Source organism: Sebastes fasciatus, chromosome 11, assembly GCF_043250625.1.
Source record: "Sebastes fasciatus isolate fSebFas1 chromosome 11, fSebFas1.pri, whole genome shotgun sequence".
Classification (NCBI taxonomy): domain Eukaryota; kingdom Metazoa; phylum Chordata; class Actinopteri; order Perciformes; family Sebastidae; genus Sebastes; species Sebastes fasciatus.
In genome coordinates, this window is record NC_133805.1 from 4,565,749 (window position 1) to 4,580,128 (window position 14,380).

The window sequence follows — 14,380 nt, forward strand, 5'->3', positions numbered from 1 at the left end:
CATGTGTCTGTGAAGTGAATAGGGCCTGTCAGCTCTCACCATGTTGGTTACACCCTCCTTCAAACTGTAGATCTGAAGGGGAGGGAACAAGGAAATAAATAGACCGAGTGGAGCTGCTGTGTTTGAGAGCAGGAAAAGGGGGGAGGGGTTATCAAGCTTTGCTTCATTCCAGGAAGAGGAGCGGTTAGAGAGAGATACGTGTGTGTTTAGTTTACAATATAGAGGTAATTTTTCAGTTAAAAACACCGGAGCCATAAGCTTTTAGGAGGTAAACTCTTCTTGGTACCTCTGGGTTTGGAGACAGCTCGTCAGTTTTCAGAATTAGCTCTTCTGTTTTTCCTGAAATACTGTTTGATGACGTTGATACAGCAAATGAAAAAAAGAAGAGTGAATCACTGCTGTAGAAGGAATTAAATCCCCAAAAAGTTTTTACTTATGTGATAAAGTCTTTCAAATGTTTGTGTGGAAAACAGATTTAATCTAGAATATAATTTTGAGTAAACGGTGTATTTTAATGTTAGATGCATTTAAACACATAAATCCGATATGTTAGTTGTCCTGAATCCCACAGGACATGAATGCATTAGATCATTTGACTCTAATGGGAGATTACTGGCCTTATAATAAGTATATCCTAAATAAACAAATGCAAACTGCATGAAAACAAACAGTGTGATAAAGGATCAGTGAGTAACAATTAGGGGGATCTATTGGCAGAAATGTAAGAGACATTATAAAGTTTCTGATGGGCTTAAAAACATGATTTAAAACATGCAGTCAGACTGAGTAGAGGAGCTTTAACCTCCACTACATCCCTGGTTAGCAGGATGAGGGCGCCCTCTTGTGTTGTGCATCAGGTTTCACATTTCTCTTGTTATTATCCTGCTATGATGTTCACTGCAGGAAGACATGTCAACACTTCACTGAGCCTTTGGCAGCTTCAAACAACATCAGTAAAGAGACATTTAAATAGATGTAATATCACACTATGTCAGTTTGTTCACAGGAGTCACACCCTGTAACACTGATGCTGCATTCAGGTCACATGGGCAAGATGGTAGACAGGAGTTTCCAATTTACAAATATGATTCTAACATCAGCTCTCAGGTTGTAAATAGTATTTGGGAATGTGAGATTTGAGGCCGTTGGTTAAATTTTCTCTGACGTCTTGAATTCTGATTAAACAACATTGAAATGTTTATAACCAAATGTAGAGAATCATCTACACAATATCTGCTGTCTCATGTGTGTCAGGACTCAACAAAACCTCCTCATACCCAAACTTGACCAAATTCATTTATACTGTTTTTAAGTCTGTGTAATAAATCCTGTTTATTGACTAAGTGCACAAAGAAAATGTTGTTTTTAAAAAGAAGCAGTTGATGTATAACTCTGCTCATTTCTCTGTGACAAACTGATTTAGGACAGAGACTGACTGACTCTAAACATGAACACTGGACCTTGTGGTGTTTCAGGAGGAAAACTGTCTCAGTTATTCTCTCAGATCAGTTTTATATTTTCTCCATCAGCATTGTATGATACCCTGGTATGAAGACAAGGAAGAAAATACTTTGTTCATGTTTGTTTATTCATCATGTAAACCTTCAGTTTGTTCACACATCCCATCAGTAAAGTCTGTTAAATTATTCTTGTTCAGTTATTCAATGTATAATGAATGATCTCCTTATTGATTATGATCATGCTAAACAAATAAATGAAATAATAAATTTCTCTACAAATTGTGAGAACAAAATATCTACAGTAAAGGAAGGTCTGATTGCTTTCTCTCTTAAGACTCATGCAGTGAGAGAAACAACAACCTACAAATGCATCAATACAAATATTCATCAAAAATTTAGAGCACAAAGAAGTTTACATATTCATGCAGAGAAATATCAGTTCAGGTGAACAAACATCATCATGAGCAGTGAAACAGACACAGGAAGGAGCGCCACCTGAAGACACTCACACATTTACAGAACAACTCATGAGAAGATGTCAAAGTACCACCTTAATGTTTGATTGACAGCTGATCTCTGAGCAGTGAAGAAATGACACAACAATCAGCTCTCGGCAACAAACATGGAGACAGAATGAGTTTAAGAGTTAAAACACAGAATTTAACCCTTAAATGACTTCTGTCTATTTCAGTTTACACAACTCAGCAGTGACATCATAATCTAAAATCCAAAATTCAGCATAGAGAGGCTCAGTGAATGTGGTCTGGACTCTGTGGAGGAGAGTCATGGTTCCAGAGACGCTGTAGAAGGACAGAATACCTGCACTGTGATCCAGGTACACTCCTATTCTGGAGGACGAAGGACCTGAGACGGGAGTTTGGACTTTGTTGTACAAAAATATATAACTCTTGTTGTCACATCTTAACGCCCAAGATTTGTCATTTTGGCCAAACCCACATTCATCCCAGCTCCCTGCTCTCCTGACACTCTTGTAGGCGACCACCACATAAACTCCTCTTCCTCTCCACTCCCCCTCCCAGTAACAACGTCCAGTCAGACTCTCTCTACTCAGGACCTGCCCACATACAGTGAATCTGTCTGGGTGAGTAAAATAAGACTGTTGTTGTTTCTTTAATGTTGTAATGTTGTTTAAACACATAATTCCGATATGTTAGTTGTCCTGAATCCCACAGGACATGAATGCATCAGATCATTTGACTCTAATGGGAGATTACTGGTCTTATAATAAGTATATCCTAAATAAACAAATGCAAACTGCATGAAAACAAACAGTGTGATAAAGGATCAGTGAGTAACAATTAGGGGGATCTAATGGCAGAAATGTAAGAGACATTATAAAGTTTCAGAATTCACTTTGACTAAGAGAAGTCCGACACCCCTGACCATGATGTATGAGACATTATAAAGTTTCTGATGGACTTAAACATGGTTTAAAACATGCAGACAGACTGAATAGAGGAGCTTTAACCTCCACTACATCCCTGGTTAGCAGGATGAGGGTGCCCTCTTGTGTTGTGCATCAGGTTTCACATTTCTCTTGTTATTAACCTGCTGTGATGTTCACTGCAGGAAGACATGTCAAAACTTCACTGAGCCTTTGGCAGCTTCAAACAACATCAATAAAGAGACATTTAAATAGATGTAATATCACACTATGTCAGTTTGTTCACAGGAGTCACACCCTGTAACACTGATGCTGCATTCAGGTCACATGGGCAAGATGGTAGAGAGGAGTTTCCAATTTACAAATATTATTCTAACATCAGCTCTCAGGTTGTAAATAATATTTGGGAATGTGAGATTTGAGGCTGTTGGTTAAATTTTCTCTAACGTCTTGAATTCTGATTAAACACCATTGAAATATTTATAACCAAATGTAGAGAATCATCTACACAATATCTGCTGTCTCATGTGTGTCAGGACTCCTCACACCCAAACTTGACCAGACTGACTGACTCTAAACATGAACACTGGACTTTGTGGTGTTTCAGGAGGAAAACTGTCAGTTGTTCTCTCACCTTCCAGTAACAACGTCCAGTCAAACTCTCTCTACTCAGGACCTGACGATATGCACTGAATTTGTCTGGGCAAATCCACATTTAAATAGGGTTTCAAATGGGGTATGAAGCAGAAAAAAATTAAAAGTGGTAAAAAAAAAATATACATTCCATATCAGCCAATTGCACAACTACAAAGGTGGGTTGGTTATGTGATCATCATTATTTAGACTATTGAAATAACAATGTTCATTTTACAGCATATACTACAAAATGTCAGAAGTGCTTTTATCTCAGGAACAGCATTGCAACTGATGGAAACTGATGCTTAAAAATACCATAGATATTAATGACAAAAATATTTTATACCAACAATAAAATCCAGTCTTTAGCTATCACTGTGGAAACTGAGGACATGGCATTGATATTGTTTCTGAAATGTTCTCCTTATGTTTTAGACAACATAGGATATTAAATTCTATACAAATGAAATGCCTCACATTTTTAAGGCATATTCTGATACTTTTTGATTCCATATCTTTAAAGTTGACTCGTGTTAGACAAAACATAACATTTTATAAAAATGAATGAAATAAAAAGGTAAAATATAACAATAAAATCTCAAAAAAATTAAATAATTGGAGCAATACAAATACTTTTTTGTGAAGTGTTTGTCACGTTCTCTTCAGTTTGGAGTAAAAGTGAAAAGAAATAGGATAGAAATTCAATAATGAATGGTCTATTTGTATTTAAATATTTGTATATTTTATAAACTCTGGTTCACAGCTAAGCACAGACAGCTAAGGTTGGAAAAGCAAAGAGTAATGCAGGAGTGGGGACATGGACACGTTTTAAGGGTTAAAATGCAAATTAATCAAGGCAGTGAGAGAAACGACTGTACTCTGGGAAACTCCAATAGCAGTTAACAATAAATGACTCTGCTTCTGTCTGAAAGGGTCTCAGATAGATACCAAATGCAAACCTAAAGCCCCCCCCACCCCACTCCACTAACGACGTCTGCATGGCCAACGACCTGAAAGAGTTCTACCGTCGTTTTAAAAGACAATAGAGCAGTCCTGAACACCAACGACGACTCTCTCCGTCCTGGAGAGGGACGTTAACAGGCTGTTCAAGAGAAGCCACTGTACACTACCTGCTCAGCATCAAACTGCAGACTCTAATCCAGAATGAACCAGATCAACTGCTTCTGCTGTTCTTTTGTTGATTCATATGAATTGATGAATCTGTAGCATTGATTTACTTTTTAATTTAACTAGTCCTTTTATTTTTTCAAAACTAATCAACAGACAGCACTCAAACTTATTAGTTTCTTTGTACCCTTAAAATTAGAAAAGATTTACTGATAGTTGTAAATAAATCGGTTCATTATAAAGTATCAGCTTGAAATGAAATCTTCAAACACACCGTGGTCGACCTGAACTTCAGCAGGTGGAAGCATGAAGTCCAAAAGAACTTTTGTAAAACATGGGTGATTTTAAGTTGAAATAAAGGAGGGCAAACAGAAGTTAAACCTCCAGTCAGTGAGTATCATGAACCAAACAACCACTAATAAAGGAAACAATTTTAGCTTTTTTAAATTTTAAATGATGCCGTCCTAGTAAGTCTGTCTATCTATGCAACACAGGGGTTAAAAACTCTGCTCAGTTCTCTGTGACAAAGGTGTTTTAGTGAGGAACGTTTTAAGGACTGAGGAAAACTGTCTCAGTCTTATATTATATTGACTCCCTGACAAAGGCTTGATTCCCAGAGTTGAAGTTTGCTTTTGGGTCTAACATGACTATGCCATTACAATAAAAGCATTTTAATTGTTTAAAAAGAAAGTTCCTTGAAGTTTTTTGTGTATAGGGGAGAGTGGGGTAAGATGAGCCAATTTTTACTTATGCTGTTCTCGAGGTTAGGAAAAATGAGACAGAAGCAGAATGAAAACTTGAACCTTAAATTCAGGATCTCTCCTATCAAATGAAATGATCAGCATGCATCCATCACAAAGCTGTCTGGAAAAAATGACCTTCCCAAAAAAAGTGCTCCTGTGGCTCAACTTGCCCCAGGTAAGGGGTAAGTTGATCCGAGTCAGTGGGTAAGTTGAGCCATCGTGAGGTAAACTGAACATCTGAGTTTTTAAGTTTAAACCTCAGCATAAGTGTGTTAACAAACAGTTTCACAGTTATGAACTTGTGAGAACAAACCACCTGTGAGTTTCAAGACCATTGAACAATCAAAATATCATTCAATATTCGACAATATTCCAGTCGTCAAGGTTGCAGTGAAATATGAACTGTTGCTCCCTCCTTGCAGTTCCTCCAGCCTTTTGAGGTTGAGGTAGCTCCTTCAGCACATCACTCAGTGGAAAAGATGCCTCATCCTTTTCCTTGAATACAAAGGTGGGCTTCTCACGTCAAGTGTTCCCCCGGATTCTTCTGAGAAATCTTGCACTCACTTCGTTGCCCTCCAGGCTCTCAACCAAGCCAATGTAATGGTAGCTTCTGCCTTTGGATACAAAGTTTACTATGACAAAGTCACCAACTGACAGATCTGAGATGTCTGATTCATTTCTCTCATCATTAGAACTCTCATGCTCAGAAGTGTCATCAAATGGGATGGCATCACACTCTCCTCAGAACTGCTGTACGCTGTGATTTTCGTCTTGGTCTTTGGTTTGACCTAGGCCTACCTGCTAAACCCTGCTCTTTCCAGTTGTTGGGGACAGGAAGGTTGTTCTTTCTGCCAATTCCAATGCCAGTTCACAGCATTTCTTTGGAGTAAGGCTGTGGAACTGTTCAGCCAGCTTCTTGATATGGTCTGCAAGCTCCTTCTCTACCTCCTCTGTGAGGACCCTCTTTGCCTCTGCTGTTCCACTATAACCACCTGTTTTAACTTCCTTTATCTCCCTCTTCTATAAAGGTTAACACATAAAAAAATCAAACCAAGTTGTGTAACACTCAACAGTAATACCATTTTATACATCAGAGAATTCATTTGGTTAATTTATGGTGGGGTAAGTTGAGCCAGTGGCTCGGAATAACAGTAGAATATTAGTGAGCCAGTGGCTCAACTTACCCCATAGCCTTTGGCTCACTTTGCCCCATAGCTACCATTTTGTTAAAAAATGGCCCAGTTTAGCAATTCAGGCTAATCTTTAGCGAAGGGATTAACATGGTGTTATATCTTAGTAAATCACCAACATGTATAATATATTTTTTTAGACCTGGATAAATTTGCTTTGACCTAACATTCATTATTCCTGACATGCAGAAAATTTACTTTGACTGGGAAAAAAATGTTTTTGGTGTAAAAAAGTACTTACTACTTCTCCCATGTGCTTCACTTCATCACAGCAAGATAGAAATGATGGGTACTTCCTGAATTTATGGTCACATGACAAAACATAATCACAGTTGCCAAGATACAGGGGGTGGGTAAACTTACCCACTGGCTCATTTTACCCCACTCTCCCCTACTCTCATATTAGTTTTACAGATTTCTCCATCAGCTTTGTATGATACCCTGGAATGAAGACAGGAGGAAAATACTTTGTTCTTGTTTGTTTATTCATCATGTAAACCTTCAGTTTCTTCACACATCGCATCAGTAATCATGTACAGATTCACTACATCAACACAATCAGTTGGTTTGACCAGAATCTCAGCAATGTAAAAGAGAATAATGAATGATCCCCTTAGTGATTATGATCAGGATAACTACAGTGACAAAGTGGTGAGAACAACATATGGTAAAGGAAGGTCTGGTGCTTTCTCTCTCAAGATCCATACAGTGGAACAACCTAAAAATGCAAAGTCAGTTCAGGTAAACAAACATCATCATCATCATGAACAGTGAAACAGGCACAGGAAGGAGCGCCACCTGAAGACACTCACACATTTACAGAACACCTCATGAGAAGGTGTCAGAGTACCCTTAAATGACTTCTATTTCTGTTTACAGAACTCAGCAGTGTCTCCGTAATAATAAGGAAGCCGAATTCCAGCATAGAGAGGCTCAGTGAATGTGGTCTGGACTCTGTGGAGGAGGGTCATGGTTCCAGAGACGCTGTAGAAGGACAGAATACCTGCACTGTGATCCAGGTACACTCCTACTCTGGAGGACAGAGGACCTGAGACGGGAGTTTGGACATCGTTGTACCAAAATATATAACTGTTATTGTCACAACGTAACGCCCAAGATTTGTCATTCCACCCAAACCCACATTCATCCCAGCCTCCTGCTCTCCTGATACTCTTGTATGCAACCACCACATCAACTCCTTCCCCTCCCCTCTTCACCTCCCAGTAACAACGTCCAGTCAGACTCTCTCTACTCAGGACCTGCCAACAATCAGTGAATCTGTCTGGGTGACTAGGATAAGACTGTTGTTCTCTCATTAATGTTGCTTTTCTGTTTCCCTCAGATAATAACATCTCTCTGTATGCTGTGTTTGGATCCAGTGTGATTTCACGTGAATATTTTAAGAATCCAGCTCTGGTCTTGGGCTCTGGTCGTGACAGTAAAACATCCACTTCAGTCACTTTCTGTGAGACGTTTGTCCATTTCTCTCTCAGAACGTCCTGTAGTTTATCTCTGACTTCTGACACAGCCGCCGTCACGTCCTCAAAGTAGCTCAGAGGACGGATATTGATGCTGGATGTAGATTCACTGAGTGGTGACAGTGAGGGGTAGTTGGGTAGAAACTGGTCGTGATCCTCTGTGTGTGACAGCAGCTTCAGCTCAGCGTCTCTCCTCTTCAGCTCAGTGATCTCCTGCTCCAGCTTCTCCTGAAGCTCTTTGACTCGACTCACTTCACTTTCCTGCTGGGATCTGACCTGCTGCTTCACATCACAGCTTCTTTTCTCCATGAGACGGATCAGCTTGGTGAAGATCTTCTCACTGTCCTCCACTGCTTTATCAGCAGAGCGATTGACAGCCTCCACCTCCTGTTGGAGCAGCTTCACATCTTTCTCTCTGTCCTGGATCCTCTGCTGGATGTTGAGTCGATTCACCTCCAGCTCTCTCTGCCACTCAGTCATTTCTTCTTTCTCCTGGAGCTTCTTGGGGGGCTCCACCAGCTTGTGTTTTTCAAAGGCAGGTGATTCATAATGAGGCTGGAGGTGTTTCTCACAGTAAGAGGCCAGACACACCAGACAGGACTTGAAGGCTTTCAGTTTCCTCCCTGTGCAGACATCACAGGCCACATCTTCAGGTCCAGCATAGCAGCGATCAGCAGGAGCAGCTTGGAGTCCAGTCTTCTTCAGTTGCTCCATTAAATCTGCTAACATGGTGTTTTTCATCAGGACAGGCCTCGGTGTGAAGGTCTTCCGACACTGAGGGCAGCTGTGGATATTCTTCTCATCCTCTCCATCCCAGAAGCCTTTAATACAGTTCACGCAGTAGCTGTGTCCACAGGAAGTAGTCACCGGATTCTTCAGTAGATCCAGACAGATCGAACAAGAGAAGGTTTCCCAGTAAAGCTGAACTCCTTGCAGCGCCATATCCAAACAGACTGAGCTCTCAGAGTGGAGCTGGCTGTGGTTTAAAGCAGGAAGAAGAGGGAGGAGTTATCACGCTGTCCAGCAGGAGGAGGTTTTTGATTGGACCACAGCAGAGCGGGGATGGGCCCTGTGTGAGTAATGGAGTTACACCGTTGGTCGGTGGAGATTGAGCTTCCCCATTGGCTGTTATCTCAGGAACAGCATTGCCACTGATGGAAACTAATGCTTAATATAATATAGAAATTAATGACAAAAATTATTTTATACCAAATATTAAATCAGGGCTATCTGAGGACATGGCCTCGATATTGTTTCTGAACTTTTGGGAGTTTTTAAGGCATATTCTGAGCTTGACTTGCATTCGACAAAAGAAAATAATAATAATAAAAATGAATGAAATAAAAAGGTAAAATTAAACAATAAAATCTGAAAAGGTAAAGAATTTGATTTTAAGAATCAAATTGTAGAATTGTAGATAATTAACGACAATATAGAGAAATACAGTTGTAAACATATAAAATATGTCCTCATAGGAGAGGTTATAATTAGGGATGCACCGATACCAGATCGGATATCGGGCCGATATTGACTTAAATAGCTGGATCGGATATTGGCGACAATGGGGCCGATCTATTCAATTCAATTTTATGTTAATATACTATATACATTATATACTGTAATTTTATTATTATGTTATTTCATTAAATTCCTGTTTAAGTTTTGGCCAATTTGTTGCTGCATTAAAAAGGTTTACACTTAAATTCTAATTTTTTTTCCTGTTAATTTTGAAAAAAATTTACAAAGTTGTTGGTGTATGATTTATTATTTTAAGAATAAATAACAATTCACTCAATTCATATCTATGTATTTATTGGTCACATTTTGTTTTACGAAGTTAGGAAAGTAATGTTTAAGCCAAGTCTGATGTTGCCTCACACTTATGATCCCAGTCACTTCCACACAATGAGGCATATGGCTCATTAAAGGCAGATTCTTTTGAAACCATATCTTTTAGACACAAGAAATCAAATTAAATATAAAAGATTGATTTAAATCTGAAAAGAAATCAACAATATAATTCGAGAAATATGCAAGATTTTCTTGTGAAGTGTGGCTGTCACATTCTCTTTGGTTTTGAGCAAAAAAAAATATTAAAAAAATGTGTATTTTTGGTATATTTAGACCTTGGTTCACAAGCTCAGTTAGCTACGGTTGGAAAGGGACAAATCATTCAGGAGTGGGGACATGGACAGGTTTCAAGAGTCAAAGCACAGGTTTAGCACGGCGGTGAGAGATACTAAACGACTGTACTCTGAGAAACTCCAACAGCAGTTCTCAGTAAACGACTCTGCTTCTGTCTGAAAGGGTCACAGATAGATACCAAATGCAAACCTAAAGCCCCCCCCACCACACCCACTCCACTAACGACGTCTGCATGGCCAACAACCTGAATGAGTTCTACTGATGTTTTAAAAGACAATGGGACAGTCCTGAACACCGACGACGACTCTCTCCATCCTGGAGAGGGACGTTAACAGGCTGTTCAAGAGAAGCAACTGTACACTACCTGCTCAGCAGCAAACTGCAGACTCTAATCCAGAATGAACCAGATCAGCTGCTTCTGCTGCTCTTTTGTTGATTGATATGAAATGATGAATCTGTAGCATTGATTTACTTTTTAATTTAACTAATATTATCTTTGTATTTTTTCACAACTAATCAACAGACAGCACACTCAAACTTATCAGTTTCATCATACCCTTTAAATTAGTAAAGATTTACTGATAGTTGGAAATAAATTTGTCCACATTAAAGTATCACCTTGAAATAAAATCTTCAAACACACCGTGGTTGACCTGAACTTCAGTAGGTGGAAGCATGAAGTAGAATGAGTCCAAAAGAAAACAACACTTTTGTAAAACATGGGTGATTTCAAGCCGAAATAAATAAGGGCAAACTAAAGCAAAACCTCCAGTCAGCCAAACAACCACTAATAAAGACAATAATTTCACCTTTTAAATTTTGAATGATGCCGTCCTAGAAAGGCTGTAAAAGGTGAGGTATCGGAGCAGCCCTCTCTCCTACAACATTATATATACGTATGAGTTGATGTACTGAGAGTTGTGCACACAGTGTCACCAGCCTACTGACCGACATCCACGAGAGAACTCTCATCCGTAACGAGTTGGTGCAGGTTATGCATGTTCTCCTGCTCATGTATGATTAGTGAATATAGTGACATGGAGACCTGGCATTGTATGGTTGAGGTTAAGTACTGTAGAATAAAGTAACAGTGTGGAAATCACTCTTCTGTTGTCTGTCAACAGAATTAATGAAACTCAGACAATTAAGGAAAAGGGACAAACAATAAATAAGGAATCTGTGGACACAGCGGCGGGTGCAAAAGGCATTATTATGCCACATAAATTAAATAACCTACCACATCTTATAGAATCAACAGCAGAATAAAACATCACCAAAGAAGACAACATGGAGCGAATATAAACTCAACAGCAACTGCATACACATACACACATATTAAAGTAAAGGAGAGCTGCACAGTTTTTACACTATGTATCACAAACACACAGACATAATGCTACGTTTCTATGCAACACAATGGTTAAAAACTCTACTAATTTCTCCGTGACAAAGCTGTTTTAATGACTGACTCTAAACATGAACACTGTAGTTTGTGGTGTTTCAGGAAGAAAACTGTCTCAGTTATTCTCTCATATTAGTTTCCCAGGTTTGTACGATACCATGGAATGAAGACAAGGAGAAAATACTTTGTTCATGTTTGTTTATTCATCATGTAAACCTTCAGATTGTTCACACACCCCATCAGTAAAGTCTGTTAAATGACTCTTGTTCAATTATTTCATGTACTGATTCAATTTATCCACAAAATCAGTTTGTTTGACCAGAATCTCAGAATAATGAATTACCCTTTTGATTATGATCAAGATAATTAAAGTTAATAACTCAGATCTGCCAAACAAAAGAATGTAAATGTAATAATAGATTTCTTTACAAATTTACAAAGTGGTGAGAACAAAATATCTACAATAAAGGAGGTCTGGTGCTTTCTCTCTTAAGACCCGTGCAGTGGAAGAGTGACAACAAAAAAAATGTGCATTATTATAAATATTTAAACATTTAGAGCACAGATAGGTTTACATTTTCATGCAGAGAAATATCAGTTCAGGTGAACAAACATCATCATGAGCAGTGAAACAGACACAGGAAGGAGCGCCACTTGAAGACACTCACACATTTACAGAACAACTCATGAGAAGATGTCAAAGTACAACTATAATGTTTGATTGACAGCTGATCTCTGAGCAGTGAAGATATGACACAACAATCAGCTCTCAGCTACAAACATGGAGACAAAATGAGTTTAAGAGTTAAAACAGAATTTAACCCTTAAATTATGTATGTCTATATAATGTCATTAAAGAACTCAGCAGTGTCATAAATGTAATAAAACCAAAGTCCAGCATAGAGAGGCTCAGTGAATGTGGTCTGGACTCTGTGGAGGAGAGTCATGGTTTCAGAGACGCTGTAGAAGGACAGAATACCTGCACTGTGATCCAGGTACACTCCTACTCTGGAGGACAGAGGACCTGAGACGGGAGTTTTGACTTTGTTGTACAAAAAATTACAATATTTTTTGTAACAATTTAACGCCCAAGACTTGTTATTGTGTCCAAATCTACATTCATTTGAGCTCCCTGCTCTGCTGATACTCTTGTATGCGACTGATACACAAACTCCTCCTTCTTTCCACTCCACCTCCCAGTAACAACGTCCAGTCAGACTCTCTCTACTCAGGACCTGACACCAATTAGTGAATCTGTCTGGGTGACTAGGATAAGACTGATGTTGACTTTTTAATGTAGCTTTTCTGTTCCCCTCAGATAATAACAGCTGTGTGTATGCTGTGTTTGGATCTAGTGTGATTTCACGTGAATATTGTAAGAATCCAGCTCTGGTCTTGGGCTCTGGTTGTGACAGTAAAACATCCACTTCAGTCACTGTCTGTGAGACGTTTGTCCATTTCTCTCTCAGAACGTCCTGTAGTTTATCTCTGACTTCTGACACAGCCGCCGTCACGTCCTCAAAGTAGCTCAGAGGACAGATATTGATGCTGGATGAGTGTGTAGATTCACTGAGTGGTGACAGTGAGGGGTAGTTGAGTAGAAACTGGCCGTGATCCTCTGTGTGTGACAGCAGCTTCAGCTCAGCGTCTCTCCTCTTCAGCTCAGTGATCTCCTGCTCCAGCTTCTCCTGAAGCTCTTTGACTCGACTCACTTCACTTTTCTGCTGGGATCTGACCTGCTGCTTCACATCACAGCTTCTTTTCTCCATGAGACGGATCAGCTCGGTGAAGATCTTCTCACTGTCCTCCACTGCTTTATCAGCAGAGCGATTGACAGCCTTCACCTCCTGTTGGAGCAGCTTCACATCTTTCTCTCTGTCCTGGATCCTCTGCTGGATGTTGAGTCGACTCACCTCCAGCTCTCTCTGCCTCTCGGTCCTTTCTGCTGCAGCTGAGACGGTGTCATGGCCTTTATGTTCATCCACAGAGCAGAGATAACAGATACACTGCTGATCAGTACGACAGAACATCTTCATCACCTCATCGTGACGAGAGCAGATGTTCTCCTGGAGCTTCTTGGAGGGCTCCACCAGCTTGTGTTTCTTTAATTGAGCCACATCATAATGAAGCTGGAGGTGTTGCTCACAGTAAGAGGCCAGACACACCAGACAGGACTTGAGGGCTTTCAGTTTCCTCCCAGCGCAGACATCACAGGCCACATCTTCAGGTCCAGCATAGCAGTGATCAGCAGGAGCAGCTTGGAGTCCAGTCTTCTTCAGTTCCTCCACTAAATCTGCTAACATGGTGTTTTTCACCAGAGCCGGCCTCTGTGTGAAGGTCTGCCTACACTGAGGGCAGCTGTAGATCTCATTGTCATCCTCTCCATCCCAGTGGGTTTTAATACAGTTCATGCAGTAGTTGTGTCCACAGGGAATAGTCACCGGCTCCTTCAGTAGATCCAGACAGATCGAACAGCAGAATTTTGCTTGATCCCTCAGATTTTCTTGCTGCGCCATTTCACCTCTCTGTGACAATGACTGTCAAATAGTCTTACTTTCGATGAAGAGAAACAAACTCTGTGCTCTGACGGACAACAAATCTCTGCTCGTTCTGCTCTTGTTCAGTTGCTGCAGTGAATGAGGTTTATCAGCTCAACATTTCACAACATGTTGTTTACACGTATCCTAATACCTGCAGATCTGTGAAGGGAGGGAACGAGCAAATAATTTGATAGGGTGGAGTTCGCTGTGTTTGAGAGCTGGAAAAAGGGAATGATTTTCAGGCTTTACTGCA

At 39.8% G+C, this 14,380-nt stretch overlaps 2 protein-coding genes and 1 long non-coding RNA gene across 3 annotated transcripts in view; all 3 read right to left on the reverse strand.

The window, feature by feature from the left end:
• Positions 1-14,380, reverse strand: part of LOC141776474 (uncharacterized) — a 58,942-nt gene that overhangs the window by 8,811 nt on the left and 35,751 nt on the right. The window lies entirely within an intron of this gene.
• LOC141776593 (tripartite motif-containing protein 16-like protein) lies at positions 7,426-8,982 on the reverse strand. Its single transcript, XM_074650299.1, has one exon. It carries the CDS (start codon positions 8,980-8,982, stop codon positions 7,426-7,428), a length of 1,557 nt encoding a protein of 518 aa, XP_074506400.1.
• On the reverse strand, positions 11,774-14,282 carry LOC141776461 (tripartite motif-containing protein 16-like). The gene has a single exon (XM_074650079.1). It carries the CDS (start codon positions 14,101-14,103, stop codon positions 12,427-12,429), a length of 1,677 nt encoding a protein of 558 aa, XP_074506180.1. The 5' UTR covers positions 14,104-14,282; the 3' UTR covers positions 11,774-12,426.